Source organism: Dermacentor andersoni, chromosome 7 (assembly GCF_023375885.2).
Source record: "Dermacentor andersoni chromosome 7, qqDerAnde1_hic_scaffold, whole genome shotgun sequence".
In the NCBI taxonomy this organism is placed as follows: Eukaryota; Metazoa; Arthropoda; class Arachnida; order Ixodida; family Ixodidae; genus Dermacentor; species Dermacentor andersoni.
The window spans coordinates 20,227,387-20,244,532 of record NC_092820.1 but is presented as its reverse complement, the minus strand read 5'-3'; the positions used below and the strand labels follow the sequence as shown (position 1 = coordinate 20,244,532).

At 42.2% G+C, this 17,146-nt stretch overlaps 1 protein-coding gene across 1 annotated transcript in view; it reads right to left on the bottom strand.

Moving 5' to 3' along the window:
- Nucleotides 1–1,975: 1,975 nt before the first annotated feature.
- norpA (no receptor potential A) overlaps nucleotides 1,976–17,146 on the bottom strand; it is a 307,805-nt gene continuing 292,634 nt past the window's right edge. The window contains exon 31 of the mRNA XM_072289167.1: nucleotides 1,976–15,631. Within this exon, the coding sequence (XP_072145268.1) occupies nucleotides 15,563–15,631 (69 nt within the window). The 3' untranslated portion in view covers nucleotides 1,976–15,562. The remainder of the gene's footprint in view (nucleotides 15,632–17,146) is intronic.

The following is a 17,146-nucleotide window of genomic DNA, read 5'->3' as shown; positions in this document are numbered from 1 at the left end:
AAGCCCAAGGGCTGGCTGATTGCTCGATGACCCTTTTGCGGAGCATTTTGTCCACTTTTGATTGGATGACTCGACATTCAGCATGCGATACCTGATAGGGGTGCCAACGAATAGGATTCATGTCTCCAGTGTTTATACGGTGATGAACAACAGATGATTGGCCTAAAGGCCTGTCACCGAAATCAAAGATGTCACTGAACGATTCAAGCCGGAGACATACGTCCGTGGCCTGTGCAGAGGTGAGGTCAGGTGCAATCATTTTTGCAAAGTCATCCATTAAGGAACCAGAGCTGTGAGCTGCAATTGAAGCTAATAAACTACTCTTGGCATTCAGACTCTCAATGTTAAATTCGGAACCACTAGAGATGCTGGCCAAGAACATGCCGGCCGGAATCACTTGAGGGCAGAGGCTGAAATTCAGAAGTGGTAGAACGATGTTGTTATTAGTAACCGTGACGAGCGAATGCGGAACAGCAATGATCCGGTTCACAAGCACATCGATGATGGGGCGAAGCACATATTCACTGCAGGAACCTGTGGCTGGGTGGTCAAAGTGACGTAACTGCCTCGGGTGACAGATGCACATCGTGAAGCGAGCACAAGTGCGGTGCTCGGAGCATCAGCGAGTTGAGGCAGTTCTAACTGAAGAACGCCAGTCACGCAGTCGATGAGAGCAGAATGAGTGGATAAAAAGTCCAATCCAAGGATAACGTCGTAAGGGCAGTTGTCGATCACAGCAAAGAGAACAGAAGTAGGGCGGTCGGCTATACTTAAACGCGCAGTACACATTCCAAGAACAACCAGCACGCCGCCGTCGACCACACGAATCTTGCCTTGCTTATCTTTGACGTCTGAGGGTGCGCAGGTATATAAATGTGAAGCGTTTGTTCTGAAATAAAGTAGTTACGAGTGCAGCGAGCGTCGTGTTTTTCTTGTGTGTCTTCGTGTTGTCCTTGTCAGTGCGCTCCTTCACCATCAAGGTATGATGATTGCAATCTATGATGGCATGAACTTGGCCCAGAGCCAAGGACTTTGGCCACAACTTGCAACTCATGCAGACATAACAGTACACATAATATTCTACTTTTAACAGATGGATAAATTTAGTTTGCACAAAGACAAAAGACTGTCATTCTTTACTAAACAATGGCTCTGCCGCCCATATGCTGCTTAGCAGGAGATATAGATATGCATATATTAACCGGTATTTCCATAACAGGTACTTTTTCATCAACTCCTTCGATAGGTCAACTACAGCTGAACAATTTCAGTTGCAATCTATGCCAAATCCTGTAAATGCATGTAATACATAATCAGTTGCCATATTGTCGTGTGTACACGTTTACTTTTTGTCGGTGACTGTGTTTCATGAGATTGTCACCGTTATCAGGTTATCGCTTAGTGTAAGTAGTGCCTACAGTATACGAAATTTCTTTATTGTTGCTGCTGGTTCTTTAAATCAAAAGTCTTGCCTGATCAGATAGCACACAACACTAATGGTGTTGTATAGTCTCGAACGTAACTAAAGGCCAGCAATTACTCTGGAATGTGCAATGATGCATGTATAAATGGACTTGACCTGTCACTTGAGATTCGATGACTAAGAACTGTGTTCCCTGTCATCGTTGTTGCTTGAGTTTTGCTTGTCCTTGGGGCACAAGTTTGCCCAACAAAGAGTTAAATTCCTGACAGACTTTTGCTGATGATCACTGTCGACTATAATGTGACAATATTTTGTAACGATTCATTTGTTGCACCAAGTGGCTGCAGTCCCGGCGATAACCGTAGCATCCCATCGAATTACGAAGGCCACAAGAATGGAATCAAGTGTCGCAGATCAGAGCCCGTGGATGAGCTCGATGTGCATGTAGCACTCAGACACACAACCAATGAGCATCAAGCAGCTGTTCCAGTGCCACAGCTTAATTAAGACAGTGGCATCAAGATGGCCTGACAAGAAAGACAAGACAGCAGGTGGTGTTTGAAAACATTGTTAATATACTTGTCTTGAAGTCCACAAGAGAGCGAGAGTCTATGTACATAAAACAATAGAGCAAAAGACGGGGCATAACAGCGGGCACCACAGAACCTCAGAAGCACGCGCACAAAAGCACCAACTGTATTCTTACTTTTTCTGAATGGACTGCAAAGCGATTTTTCTGAAAGACTAGTCAAGTAACACATTGGCAGCATTGCACCATCTACTATAGGAACTATGAAAACAAGTGGACTGATCTGGTGCCTGCTGAGCTAGCTCGTGAACTGTTGCCTTCAAGAGACTGCACAGAAACATAAGTGGACAAAGCAATTTCCACTGAAAATTTTTCTGACATGGCTGTCAAATACATTTTTGCAATAGATTAGGTGAGGAGGCAAAGACTGAAAAAGACACATGACATTTTACTGAGTTTCACTGCATAAAGCACTCTGTGAGGTCCTATTGCGGACATTGGTGAAAAATATGGGTGCAGCCATTCCAAAACCCATTAATGACTGCACACTTTTTTGCTTGTTCCAAACTCTGAAGTTCTTGACAGTGCAGGAACCCACTGCCTGTTTCTGTGTGTATTCCTGTAGGCACAGCGATCAAGAAGTCAAGATTGGTTTAAACAGAAGTGCCAAGCAGATTACACACGTGATCGATCCCGTCACAATTTCTTGTCAAGGTCTCGAGGGGGAGGCATACCTTAAATGCATCGGGGATTAAACACACCGACACACTGCCAAAAATGCTCCACCCCGTTCCCTGAATACAAATGGGAACATGGAATAGATAACAGACATACTCGAAAAATACCTTTGCTAAATGCTTGTAGAAAAGATTGATTCTTTCACGTCACTGCACTGTGGCCACGCTCTTCCTTTGCTTTTTAACGTACTGCTCCTAAGTGCAGATGTTGTCCACTTTCTACAAGATGGGGTCGAAACTGATTTTCCACTGCTGGTTGAGCTATGGTGAACCCAACAGAGAATCACTTCATACTTTGTGCACCAGGTTTTACTGCACCACAAACCTGAATATTACCTGTTGTGTGGCTAATAATAGAGCATCAGTGAGGTGGGTTCAGTGGCTGGAAGACCAGATTTTGCAATGTTAGCAAGACAAGTTCACTGGAGAGCTTACAGCTAAGCAAAAGGTGAGCGCTGGCCACCCTGCAGACGTATCATCTGCTCAGTTGAATCTGACTAGTTAGTATCTACATCACTGCCTGTGTTGTTCTGCTATGACTAGCCTGGTCCGCAAGTTAGGTCCACCGCTGTTGGATGACATCAACAACGGCAAACCTGTGCCGCAAGCCGAGCGGGAAGGGCCCTCCTCTGTGACAGCAGCCCCAACACAAGAACGTTATGGCCTGGCAGGCATGTGGTCTTCAAGCTCTGGCTTCAGATCTGGTCATCATTAGCTTTCAGGTGGTGGTGGCAATTCTGAAGTAAATGGCACATTTCTGACAGTTACCTTTACCTGGAAGTCACCAAGATAGCAAAGCTTAATGTGAGAAGACACTAAGGTGGTTTGTAATGTTTCACGAGGCATGTGAAGACCAATACGGATTGCTATGCCATACGCATGCTTCTAGGTGCTTGTGCAGTTTGGCCATTGTGCAATTTTCACCAACAGAAGTGCAAGTGGAGCATGCAAGTTGCTGTTTGGGTCGCACCTTAGCTGATGTGGTCTGTCACGGTAGCACACTTGTTCCAACCTAAGTTTTTTTTACTGCGCTCGTCCAAAGTGACGGCTAGGCAACAGCATGCCGTGGATGCCAGGTATGGGTCACACAAATGGCAAGGACACAGTTACAGGTTGTACAATGTCAAGGAACCTATCGAGGTGTTCAGTTAAGCGTGCTAGTTTATACTGTTTGGGAAAAAATGCTGCTAAGGTACAGAGTAAAAAAAAAATCGGCAGTTTCATCATGCTTTATGCTAGCTCTAGCTCTATTTTGTCTGCAGATGCTTCTGCATGCAGGGTGCTAGAAAAAGGTGAGTTGGGACCAGACATTTCAGTGGTGTTCAATTACTGTCTAACATTATTTACTGTCAAGCCTTACACAATTTGCATAGCTCAGTCAAAAAATATGTCTAAAGAGAAAAAGCTCCAAGACACCTTATTGCAAATGTCTGAACAACTTAACACGGATCCTTGTTTTTTCTATGGTCAGAAAAGCATGATCTGCACTCACAGCATCAAGTGCACAGCAAGGGGATAGTTCAATAACAAAATACAAGAAATAAGCACAGCTGTGCCTGAACAACTTGCAAGAGTGCGAAATACACGACGGTTAAGGTGAGCACATACGACCATCCCCAATCGCCTGAAACAATCACGGATATGCAGGTGACGGTATTCTTGTTTAAGAAGTTTATAAGTTCGATGCCCTGAGGCCTCAAACCTCTGCTCTTTCAGTTAGAAATTGTACCAAAACAATCATGCATTTTTTTAGATATCAACCTGCGACAAGCAAGAAACTGTTATAGACAGTTAAAAACAGGCTGACCTAATCATAAATGGAAAGGTTGCATTACTTGCAGCAAAAAAGGTAATTGAAAAGCATTGTATAGTAAGCAAAGACCACGCTGCTAGAAAAGATAATGTCCACTTTGTAAAGAAAGCAACTGAAATGAGAAGGTCTTTTCCCAAACTGCCATGATTGTCAGCCTCACAAAACCTGATACTGTTCAAATGAACTTGTGTCCAGTAAATGCAAAAGCCACGTGATGCGGCATGTAATGTGTGTCTGCACATAAGTAGACAACAGAAGGGCATACCAAGTACCAGCAGCTATCAGTGTGCTAGTTCAAGCTGTCGTGTTCATGTTTCATGACATGTTATGAAGATTCAAGTTTCCCTCAGGTTAGCAGAATGGCACAAAACTGCTTGACTAGCAAAATAGTAATAATGTCAGATCTTGCACAGTGTATGATATTGAACTATAAGGTATCTCAGGGACAATAGCTGCACATATTGTCACACTGTACAGCATCAATTTAGCTGATAAATATGCCACATATTCATTCGTTATGTAAAAGAGAGTGGCCTTTGTAAAATAATAATTTATCGACTATTACCAAAAACAGCAATAGTTAGTTTTGAGGCTACTGTAACTTTATTGATTTTCTAAAGTTACTTTGCATACACTTCCTTTTGACTGACATAACATTGCTTGTATGAAAACTGCACAAGTGTAAGCTGCATTAAAGATAGTAATAACCAAGAATTGTGACATTCACAACTGTGAGATATGAGAAGGAATAAGATTTCTTTGATAAAATAAATGTTTGGTCAACCAGGTGATCTGTTGTAGCAGCTAGCATGAAGTAGATCACTAACTGCAGCCAGTAGGTGAGTACATGTGCTTTTCTGCCTGTGTCTATTCTTAACAGCTGGCTATGATTTCTTAAATTTGCTCTTCAGTTACTGTAACCACTAACTTATTACATTCTGTTTATGCTTTATTGTGAAAACTAGTGATTATAGTATGTTTGGTTATGTAAACTCAAAACATGCTTAAAACAAGTTAGAAGTTTCTTTGAATGTGAGTATAAGCCAGTTAATGTGATCGTAATAATACTGCCAGTTGGGATGAAGGAAATAACGTCACGTGTTCCTGTGTTGGCAGATCAGTTCTGCGAAAGCTCACGAAGTGGAGGAAGGTTTATCAAAGGGAAAGTTAACCACCTGACCGCAGCGTGAAGCTACAAAGAAAACCCATACGGATTGCTCATATGATCTCTGAGAAATCTGCATGGCTTTTTTTTTGTAGCTTTGTGCTACGGTCAGGTGGTTGACAATTTTTCCTTTCATGTTCTTGTGTTATCTTCTTCATCCTTCATTTCAGTTTGGAAGTTTTTGCGATTTTGAGTTGCTTTTCCTTTCTTGCCTCTTCAAGACATCGAGAGCATGTGTCTGCCTCTACGCTATTCCTTCGTCTTTTTGACCTGCAAGTAATTTATGGCTAGGTCTCCCCTCAACTTACTGCCAGTATATATACAAGAAAACTTTGTCGTTGCTGCCACACATTTCAGACTCTGATCTGTTTTAACTTGGCACAGTCTGATTACCTTAAGGTGCCCTGAAAATGCTCATCACATTCATAGCTTCTGTCATAAGAACTTTGCACAGGCTTAGTAGGGGTAAAATTAGTGCTGTCATTTAACTACCACATGAATGGCAAGAAGTAGAGGCTTTGAGCTGGCATTCATCATTTTATTTTAGTTGCTGCGTTGCAGCCTACCCAACCACCATGAGGTTGCACACAATTTTAGATGTGTTTTGATTTCATGTGGCTATGCATGCATCATTGTCCTACTCATTTTGTGGTGCTGTCACTAACAGCAACAGTTAGTGCCTGAGCAAACGATAGATATTATGAGCAGAACCTCATAGCCAATACATTTTCAAGGATAAATTTAGTACACTGAGAACCGTGTGCATCCATTTAGCAAATTGTTAATCAAAGTGTTATTGTTGCAGTAATTGACATTTAAGTTGCGTACACTGCACACCAAGTAATCAGCATAACTGAGCTGCATAGTTTCGATCGTTCTCTCACCGACTGAATTACCACTGAAGAGGGCTGCGTGGATGGCACCTTTCCCTCCAGGATGTGCTATGCATTCTAGGCTGAGCTGCTTTTGTTCGGAAAGCAAAAACGTTTTACGCAGCACACAATTTCTTCAGGCAGCATTGATTACTGTACACTGTTCATCAAGTTATATAGTACTGTTAATACTAAATCAACACAGGTAGTTGCTCACTGGTACACATGAGAAGCAGTGAAAATAAACCTAAATCAATGACTGAATAACTCATATGAGGCTTGACAGAACGTTGTACATGTCAGTTTGCCATGAGTAGCATTGACAAACCATCCACAAATGAAACAGAAGCCAAGCCACTGCAAGAAATCAATGCCAGGAGCGTAAAAAAAAAAAAGTATGCAAGGAGTTCGCATGACAGCATGACAGCTTAACAGAAGTTGCAGGTGCAATACCTATATTTTAACCGTGTCTGTAGCTGTAATGCAGTTTACCTACAACCAGCCTAGTAACCTTCATATCAAATGTCTCAAAACCTATGGATATATTTTTACTATCAAGTGAGTTTTACAGACTTAAAGTGCAGGCAAATCAATGCGCATGATCATAATAGCTTTTACATGAGTAATAATTTAATGAATCTAGGTGTTTCAACAAATGCAATGGTACCTGTTAATGGCTCTGGCGTAGTTAACTGCAGCTGAAATGTTTCAACTCCGATGGTGCACTATGTTGGCAGGCCATAGCTGGCACAGTACTTTCATAAAATAGGAAATACTACTAATACCAGCTCTGACACATCGACCATATAATAAGCCACATGGCAGAATACATGCTAATTTTGAGTTATGGACATGTAGTTCCAGAATTTAGCCATGGAATATGGTCAGCAAAGATTTCCGTGAGAACAAGCAGATATTCCAAAGAAACAAAAAACTGATTCTACCATTCACCAACAATGCACTGCGTAGTTTAGTACAAAGCAAGTCTGGCACAACGTCCCTTCTCTTGCCTGAAAGCATTTTGACAAGTTTTCTCCAGCATTTCTTTGGTTCTTGACTGTTATGTGCAAGAGGTATGAGAATGTGATTGTCTCTAAAATCTTGTTTATCTGCAAAAATGGAGACGATGCTCAGAAACATTGGCACGTGTTACATCAGAAAATGATGTTTCCTAGCTTGAATCCCCTTATCTTAAATGTAAAGTTTATAAATACTAGGCAAACACCTAACATGCAAAAGAAATCGTGCATTCTAGGACTGTATTCACTGTGTATGTTAACATGAATGTGCAAGATTCAGACCATGTTTAAGTGTAGAGCAAAACAATGAAGCACAAGCTGAGAACAGAGGGCTCTGCTCTTCTGCTTGTGTTCCGTCTGGCTGCACTGGTCGAACGAGGTCAGACTCTAACCAACTCGCCCAATTTACTGTTTCACCCCTTCATCACAATTTTCTCTGAAAATAAAACCACATGGTTAAAAAAAAAAACGAAAATAAACACCACATTCCCAGGTTTTAGAAGTGTTATCTAATATGTAATAGATTGACACAAGATTTGCTTTTAGCGCCCCTCACACATCCTTTCTGAAGTGACACCTTTATTTTTTGCTACAGGAATAATTTGGTGACTGGCAGCATGCAACAACCCTACACAGCCTCTTTTTACAGAACACTTAAAGCTAAATATAGAACAGCAATTAAATTAATGAAATATGATGCTATACTTTGTGAGTGATGTGTAAAAGTAGTGTGTCATCTACTTATGAACTAGGTAGCTTGCTAAAGATTAATGCAAGGAACCTATACTGTGCACGGAACCAAGGCATTAGAGTGTGGCCGTCACAAATTTCTCAATTAAGAGTTCGGATACAATTCTGAATGCTCTATAGCTGAATGCTTATTTTTATGTCATAAACCTTAGAAATCTAATAAATGTAACATTCCAAAAGATTATGCTACATTCCACATGATTACAGGATGAAGACTACGTAAACAAAATCTTTGAATACACAGCAAGAGGATGCAAGAAGCAAAGTAATTTAACTGCAAAACAGTCTCTGGTGATAAAACTACATAGTGTCATTCATGCGCTACGCTACACTACTAGAAATGTTGGACAAAAATATGACGTAGACTAAACCCTTCCTCGTTTGCGTGTACCAGTTAAGCCTTTCTAGCTTGGCTTATGAGCAACTGTTGTTATGTTTGTTTCTCATCACTTGATCCTATAGTAGCTGTAAAATAAATGTTCTGCATAACAGAATACCTTCACAAAACTAGCACTTAAAAAAGAAGTAATGAAAGCCTCGCAGTGACATTGCATTTCATTTTAAAAGCCTACATAAACAACTAAACAGATGATACACATGCCCAACTCTCAATTATACTGGAATAAATTAACTTCTCAGTTGAAATTAATTGGTAATTTATGGGGTTTTGCAACCCAAAGCTTCACATCCGGCTATAGTTGATGCTATGGCTATATTTTTGTTAATGGCAGCAATACAAAGACATCATGCCTCGATTGGGTTTGTGTTAGTTTCACTTGTTTACATGCCTTCACTTCTCACATGAGAGCTTTACATTGTCAGCCACTGCAGCCTAATGTTACTTTGGCAAACGTAACTGCTGTATTCCACTTCACATATGGTTGCTAAAAAATTGTAACAGCTTGTTATTTTCTACTTTTACACTATACTGTTTTAGGCAGTAGCTCAAGTTTGTGTTTGCACAGTTCATTAATATCATCCACAAGGACAGGTTTGTGCAAGGACCAACCTGGCAGTGCATGCCCGACAACTTTACCCCGTGCCACACTAGCTAGTTGGAAAGCTGCCGAGCATCCTAAGTGCAGCCATTCCAGAATATTTCATCAGAAACGAGGGAATAGCAGGTAGGCAATTATTGTTCACCACCCTTAACTTCAATGCACATGGCAGTTTTCTGAATGACCAGACTTTTATAGCCGCATCTGATAGCATTGCAGGAGACTAGATCAAGCTATAGTCAGATCAGTAGTCTTGGAAGTGACCAGTGTGTGCATGCACCTATGTCTAAAAAAATGCAAAACAGTGCTTGAGCAGAAGTCTAACAAGAACATGCTCATCAAGGCTTGCTGCTCTACACTGTTCCGAGTTCACTTTGAACAGAGGCTCCCTTGTTCAGCAACAAATGCAGCTTTTCTCAAAGCGTCAGGCTTTAGTAGTGATATCTATTGTTGAAAATTTTCACTTGCCAGAAAATGCAACAACAGCACTAGGCAGACTCAAGTGAAATTAGTTTTCTCAAGTTCAAAGTTCCATTTGCCTGTGTACGATACATTGCATGTCACAATATAATCCACTGTAGCATCTAATATTGGTATGCATACTTTGATAACTATCCTAAAGTGAGATAGACGAGTGCTATTGGGTGTGAGAGGTGAAACACATATGCTGCTAATTGCAGCCTAATCAAAGTTACAAATTAGATAAGAATCAAATAACCCCTCCTTGCTCAATGCCATCATTGCTATATTCAACGAGGTTGATGCAGTCTCACATTGTTGATTAGGGTAGCCAACTTTTTTGTTTGCTGTTTGGACAATTACCAACTGTGCAAACAGCAAATAAAAAGTGTCCCACAGACATTTCTTATACTACTGATTTATCGCAGCCTTAAAACCTGATCCCACACCCAAACTAAGGTAGCAGAAAAGGGAGGGTGCGGGTTAGGTTCAGCATATTTCTTTATTAGACAGAAATAAATAATTTATGTGGAAGCCTTTTCAGCACACTTCTCACAAATGTTTGCAGGCAGGCTTGTTCTGCTTCACCAATGTCATCCTATCTAGTAAATAGCATTAAAAAAATTCATTCATCCCTGCAGCCATTACTAAAAAAAAAAGAAAAAAACACCTTGCACAATGTGCTTCCTTCTCTTTTTATTGGCATGCACCTTAATTCAAATACGCCTGAGTTAGTGTCAACGAGAGCGAGATTGTCATCCCACCAAGGCTACTGTGCAGTGCACCCTTTGAAAGCACCGGCGCATAGGGAGAAAGCTGCCCTGAGAATGCACGGAAACATGGACTAGACTTGGGAAAATCAAGCCATCTACTTTGAGAGGCAGTTTGGACGACAGGTTCAAGCAAGAAAAGCATAAAACGGCACACTGCAAAAAACAGCTAAGCTCACTCAAAGCACCATTTTTGCAAAATCCTCGAAGGGGGACAATGGCAGAAGTGACACAGGTTGCAGCAAGTCAACTGGAATGCGATCAGTGCGATCAAAAGAATGTCACTCTGGAAATGTGGTATTAGGTTACCGCAGTGCCAATTTGTGTCTGTGCTGTGATGACGCAACTTGTTGTGTTGGACACATTCCTATTGTTGGACACAGTGTTGGACGCATTCCTATTCTTTTTTCAAGGATTAATAAACAATCCGAATTTGAATTTGAACTTGTATTTGTTTTAATATCTTTTTCTTCAAATAGCCTTACGACAGCCACATGCGTCAGACCCTCCCGTTAGCAGCGTAACGGTCATGGTAGTGCATGTCAGCCTATAGTATTTGATGTGCAGGTAACTTGCAATGCCATGGCAGTGACAACAACTGCCTGTGTGGTTTCTTAAATAGCATGAGTGCAACAATAAGCTTTCAAGACGGTACATGGCAGGATAAGGTGGCAACGTTCATTAGCCTGGATGCTATGCCAACTGAATTTCTGGTGCCTCTGTTTTTTTTGGTGCACAATATGCCTGCATCACATGCTGGTGTATTTGCACTTGAAAATGGGAAACGAGCAAATACGCACATTTGCAATGCTGTTTTTTAAATAACTGTTTGATGATGCGTTCGAGAAGAAGAAATTTGACAACCATAACAAAGAACAAATTTTCTTCGTTTTCACATGCGCACAGCGTTAGACTAAGTGAAACTGGGTGCTCCAAAACAAAAAAAGGTTATTTCTAGCATAGTGCAATTCATGTTGACAATTGTACACGTGTGTTTTGCACTGCCGTGGCAGATTGCACTGAACTAAAGCATTCCAATTATGCTGTTTCATTAAATGCAAGCACGTGTGTCGCATTTGATCGCACTGACTGTGTAGTGAGTAGTAGTGTCGTACAAGACACGCATTTTATGTACCAACCTATTCTTTAAAAACCTACTTGTGGGAATGGTGCAAGTTATTCAACAGTGCAAATTGTACACCAGAAAATATGGTAGTTACGTTATTTTACCACAATGAATTATCCTAAAGCAGAGAGTTCTTGACACAAGTTGTGCAAGGACTTCACAGATTATTCATTGTTGAACTTGCGCATATTTGCTGAGACCATGTACTTTTTTCGTTTATGTTTGTGGCTGTCTCTTGGCTTCATTTGATCAGTCTTCTAAAGCCGACTAGTTCGGAAACAAGTACAGCGGAAGAGAAACTATATGGGCAGCATGTTAATAACCTGCAGATGCAAATTATTTTTCAAATCCAGAGCATCCTATGTTTGTGCAATTTTATACTGTTTTCACACACTGCAATAAACAAGCACACTTTTCACTTTTCAAAGCTTTTCAATACTGAACAACTATCAGATCCAAGAGGATACTTTGCAAAAGCTACACTCCTATCACAGTAACCTTTATAAAGGTAACAGCTATACCGTCACTTTAAATAATGACGACATCTGTGCAGAATTCACAGTTTTAGTAACTTTTTATCAAGTCTGAAGGTCATGGCATCAAGCAGAGCGACATTTACAAGAGCAATGCTTAATTTCTAGGTAACTGGTACGTGGCACCTGGTGTTGTAGTTACCTATAAATTTCTCTAGCAAATTTTACCTCAACCTTTAGATCTGATGAAGATAAGTCTAAAGACTTAAGATAGAAAGATCTGCACCTCGATGGAGGTTACTGCAGTAGGAGCGTAGCTAAAAAACAGTGTGAAATAAACAAAGGACAAGGAAGACGACACAGTATGAGCACTGGTCTTGCTTGTGCTGGTTTTATATTGCGCTGTTTCTCAGGGTACGAGGCGGCACCAACGACATCTGTGCAGGCTCGAGCTCGAAAACGAGCTATGGGCGCACAGGCACACTGTGCACAAACTGCCCACCTGTTTGAGATGCAGGTTTGAACATGAGCTCACTTTGCACAACTGCGGTGCCACATGCATTTCTAGACATCAGAACAATGCAGTCAATAACGAGTGAAGGAAGTGAAAACAGGTATAGCTAAGTGCAGGCACTCAATAGGCTTCTGCAAATGCCACTGTATTCACACTGCATTACTACGGTGCACAAAGTCATAGCTCCAAAATAAATGCACATTATTTAAGAAAGAAATACAGGAACTGCACTGAAAAACTTGAGGTGGACGTGAGGTGCATTTGACACTATTACATTCAGTCATTTAGAAGTCACGTGCACGTGAACCCGTGTCAGCAAAAACATCGTCTGCTTACAAACTAAGTACATGGAAAGGAAACAACTCAGTGACTAGAATACATGCTCGTAAACAATCAGGCCTGCAACTTTGAAAATCATCAGGAAATAGCTTCTGAATACTTATGTATTACAGAGGCACTCCTATTTTTTCCATCACATCAACATTCAACAGGGTACACATCCAACAACAACTCGTACACCTTTTGGCTTCTTCTTGTAGGGAGCAAAAACAACACAGAAGTGCACAATGAAACATAACGACACTGGTCACCTTTGGCCATCTGTTCCACACAGGTTAGGTACGAACATCAGATACAAAAGGAGCAAAAGGTCACCGAAAGCCAATGCGCGACAGCATGGCTTACTCATCTCACGGTTTGTCCCTGATGTGGTCTCTCGGGTTCTGTCATAGGCGCTGCACAAGTGAAAGATATTTCATGTTGGACTGTACAGAAGATGGTGAGATACACTGGACGCATCAGCAACGGAAAGCCGCCCATTCCCCGTCCCACGTGTGCTGAAAGTTGTATCACTCGCTCTCACCAGCGATCAATTGCGCATGGTCAAGTAACTTCATCGTGTTTCTAACTGGTGACAGGCACCAGGGGCACAAAGGAGTGCCCACAATTAATAATTGTGCACTTTCCTCTTGGAATAATGCATCATTACACACCCCAACTCAGCTAGAAACAAAAGAACGTAGTGCAGCATTAATTGGCACCAAAGCACCGTGCAGACGGAGAGGTGGCAAGCAGTCGCACGACTCGGGACAGGCCCTGCTCTACACTCAAAGGAGTTCCTACCATGCTTCGACTCGACTTGCAGCAATGTGGAGGCCTCTCGACAGTGGAGAAAAGGCATGCCCGAGCTAACCATTCAGCAACTCCTAGAGCAATTGGAAAAGTCACGTGACTGGAGTCCTGTTGGATCTTTGCAGCGCTCCCAGTGCAGAGGTGACGAGTGCTCTGAATGAACCAGGTAAATGTGTTTCACGCACTCGATTTCGACTCGCCGAATGCAATGTGCATGGCCAAAGCTCTCTAGAGTGCTTGAAAGAAACCAATCAAATGTGCCATTAAAGAGCTTCAAGACTAGATTATTGGTGGACACTTTCAAGTGCAAGTTTCCTTGTACGCTGCTGTCAATGCTTGTTGCAGCAAGTGCAATCTGTCTCGTACACAAAAACTTATCTGAATTCAGATGACGAATAAAGAGCTAGTCGTAGGTATTCTCACTTTTCTCAGTTACCATGCTTTTCCAGCACACTGGCCGACTCACACTAAAATTTAGTGCTTTAGCATTTAAGTGCGGGCAGTTCCGAGTCTTCCAACAGGGATGCCCTGAACTGCATTTTGTGCCAGTACACCATGCGATGAAATTGCTTAAATGTGTATGAGCAGTCACTGACTGGTTGCTGCACATTTAATATGGTTTACGTCAAGAAAAATTAACTAAAGGAGAAAAACAAGACCACCTTACAGTGCCCTCAAAAACAAAAATACTGCAGGAACACAATGGTGGGGAGCAGGTAGAAAATTATAAACCTCACAATTATGAAAATAAGATAGCGTTAAGATGGCCTCACGCCTTGTGCTGTCACTAGAAACACAAAGATTTCATGGAGCTAATGGGCAGGCCTCAAAATAAATAATTTCTGGTTTATATAACCACCCACTGACGGCAAACAATATGCGCGTCCAAAATGTGTCACCTTCTCTGTCTTGACATGTGTCGTCGCATCAACATTGAGCTTCAGCAATGCTTCAACAACTAGACTGCTTGTCTACAGGAAGAGCGTGCTCAGTAACAACAACATCAAATCAACAGCCATTCCTGTGCTGCCCTTTGTGTGAAATGCAGAGTTCGTGCAGATTGAAACAAGCCCTCGGTCTGTCCAGAAAAGTTAACAAAGTAAAAGGTCTCACTTCCACTCAGACCTAGAGTGATCAGACAGCCCCCTGCAAAAGACAATTTTGCACTGAAAAATTTCCCCACGATTGCAGTCTGTTTTACCATGGAAAAATAACATCACTTGGTTATCGCAAGATTCTGAAGCCATGATTTTCAGATAAGAGCACATATTTTCCACCGACTGACTTTGCAGGAAGACAAATGTGCTGCTGAAATCCACACAGCAGCCCTAACTTATATCATATAATGAGAGAAAAAAAATAAAGAGACCGCTACAACAATGTCACCTAAACTTTCTTTTCAGCTCACTGTGTAGGGGATTCCTCTTAGTTACAAGAAAGTCATGCAATCACGCGCAAGTATATTGAACATGAAAATGCACTCAAAAGGCCAATCAATGCCTTTCGGTAATGGCAACCTTGGTTACCAATGAGAGCATAACGTCACCTGCTCCCTGAATTTGAATCCACGACAGGCTGTGTCATTGTGACAAGCTGCCACAGTGTGCACAGCTCACTTGTGGCACAGAAAACGTGAAGGGAAGCTTGCACGTGTGCGGTCGGGCCATGCCCCGGTTGCCGAGCGCCGACCTTGGGCGACGCCGGAATCGCAGGCCTCCCTCCTCGTGTCGTGGCAGCGGCAGCAGTGAGCAGCCAGGGAAGCGCCCCACTTATTTGGCAGGCGTCACACGAAGCACTCCAGCTTGGCACACAGCTTGTACTCCAGCTCGGCCGTGTTGTACAGCTCCAGGCCCTGTGCCATAGCACAACCACGCTCAACTTGCTGCCAGGTTTGTTTATTGTTGCGACGCATTGTATAGGAAGCCCTCAGCAACATCACCCAATGTCATTTTCAATTCTTCCGTTCACCTTAAAAAATAAATGTTCCGCTTAAGAATTCAGCAAAATAATGCTACAATCTTAAATTAGACCTAATAATGTCTATAATACTGAAAAATCATGACGATATATGCAGTAGTTAATTAACGATTCCATTTTTGGTACACATTGTCCAATAAGGTGCTTGGCAGCTTTGCTTGCCTGTGTGTCCAGAAAAACAAAACAAAGAACCATCATTGCATGCACACCTCACCATAGCAGATGTGAGCTGTTACAGAGATGCAAGTTGGTTCCACAGCCATTGATCAGCAAAAAATTACAGTAAACCCTCGTTAACTTAAACTCTGATATGTCGAAATATTGGTTAAGTCAAATCTCTTTTTTCACCCATGGTACAAACCCATGTGCTTTTCACCTTTTATCTCGAAAAGCTTTTGCGTCACACTCGGGATATCTCTGAACCTTGATTTCAAAAATACCAGGCAGAAGGCAACGGGGCACTCGCTTGCACTCGCTTTTCACCTGCTGGCAGCTCGCTAGCCAAGTCGGATGTCGCGCTGGACTGCGTTACCCGCTCATCTTCTGCCCCCTCCTTTCTGTCTATCACTGCTCGTGCGCGCTTGCTCGACTGCCACCTTGTTGTGGCCACACGCAGCAGCTGCAGATCATTTTCGAGTGCAGCTCTTAGGCTCCTGTGGCGCGTGTCGCCATTGTCTGTCGTAACCGAGTTAGTGCAGAGCGCAGTGGGAGATGAAAGACGGCGATAGAGAAGAGAGCGCAATGAGGAAAATGAAGGAGGAGGGTATGGCGAAAGCATGAGCAGAAAAGTGTAGTGCTGCGCAAGACGGGCTTTGCGGTGACGATGGCTACGAGATGGCGCCAGAGCAGTGCATGGAAACAAGGTCTGTATGAAAACAAAGCACAGCATGAGTGGAGTGCTATCTATGGAGGTTGCTGTGAACCATGCCCACGCGTCACCCACATGCTGTATCTCACGATCTCCCGATTAGCGAGGCAGACATGCCACATTTCACTTGATTTGCAATGTGCCACACGAGACAGATTGTCTGCACCAGCCAACATTTTGTGAAATGAAAACATGTATACAGCTGCGCTAAAATTTTGCATTAGGGAGTATCGCAATCGTCGGTGAACTTTCTTCCCTCCTGCAATTAAGGACGCTGTTAAGGGTATATCAACATGGTGACAGTATTAATCATTACCTTGAGCAAGACGATTGGCACTTTTCAGCAGGTGTAATCAGCCTATGTGCTGCACCCAAAAGCATCGAGCATTCGCGAGCCCACAAATTTTCAATGAAATTGTGGCTTTGTAAGGACACTTGCTTCATGCTCATACGATGGTGAGGCATAAATGTTCCACCATTTGTGGGCATCTGCTGAAGATGTAACAAATCTGCCATTCTGCA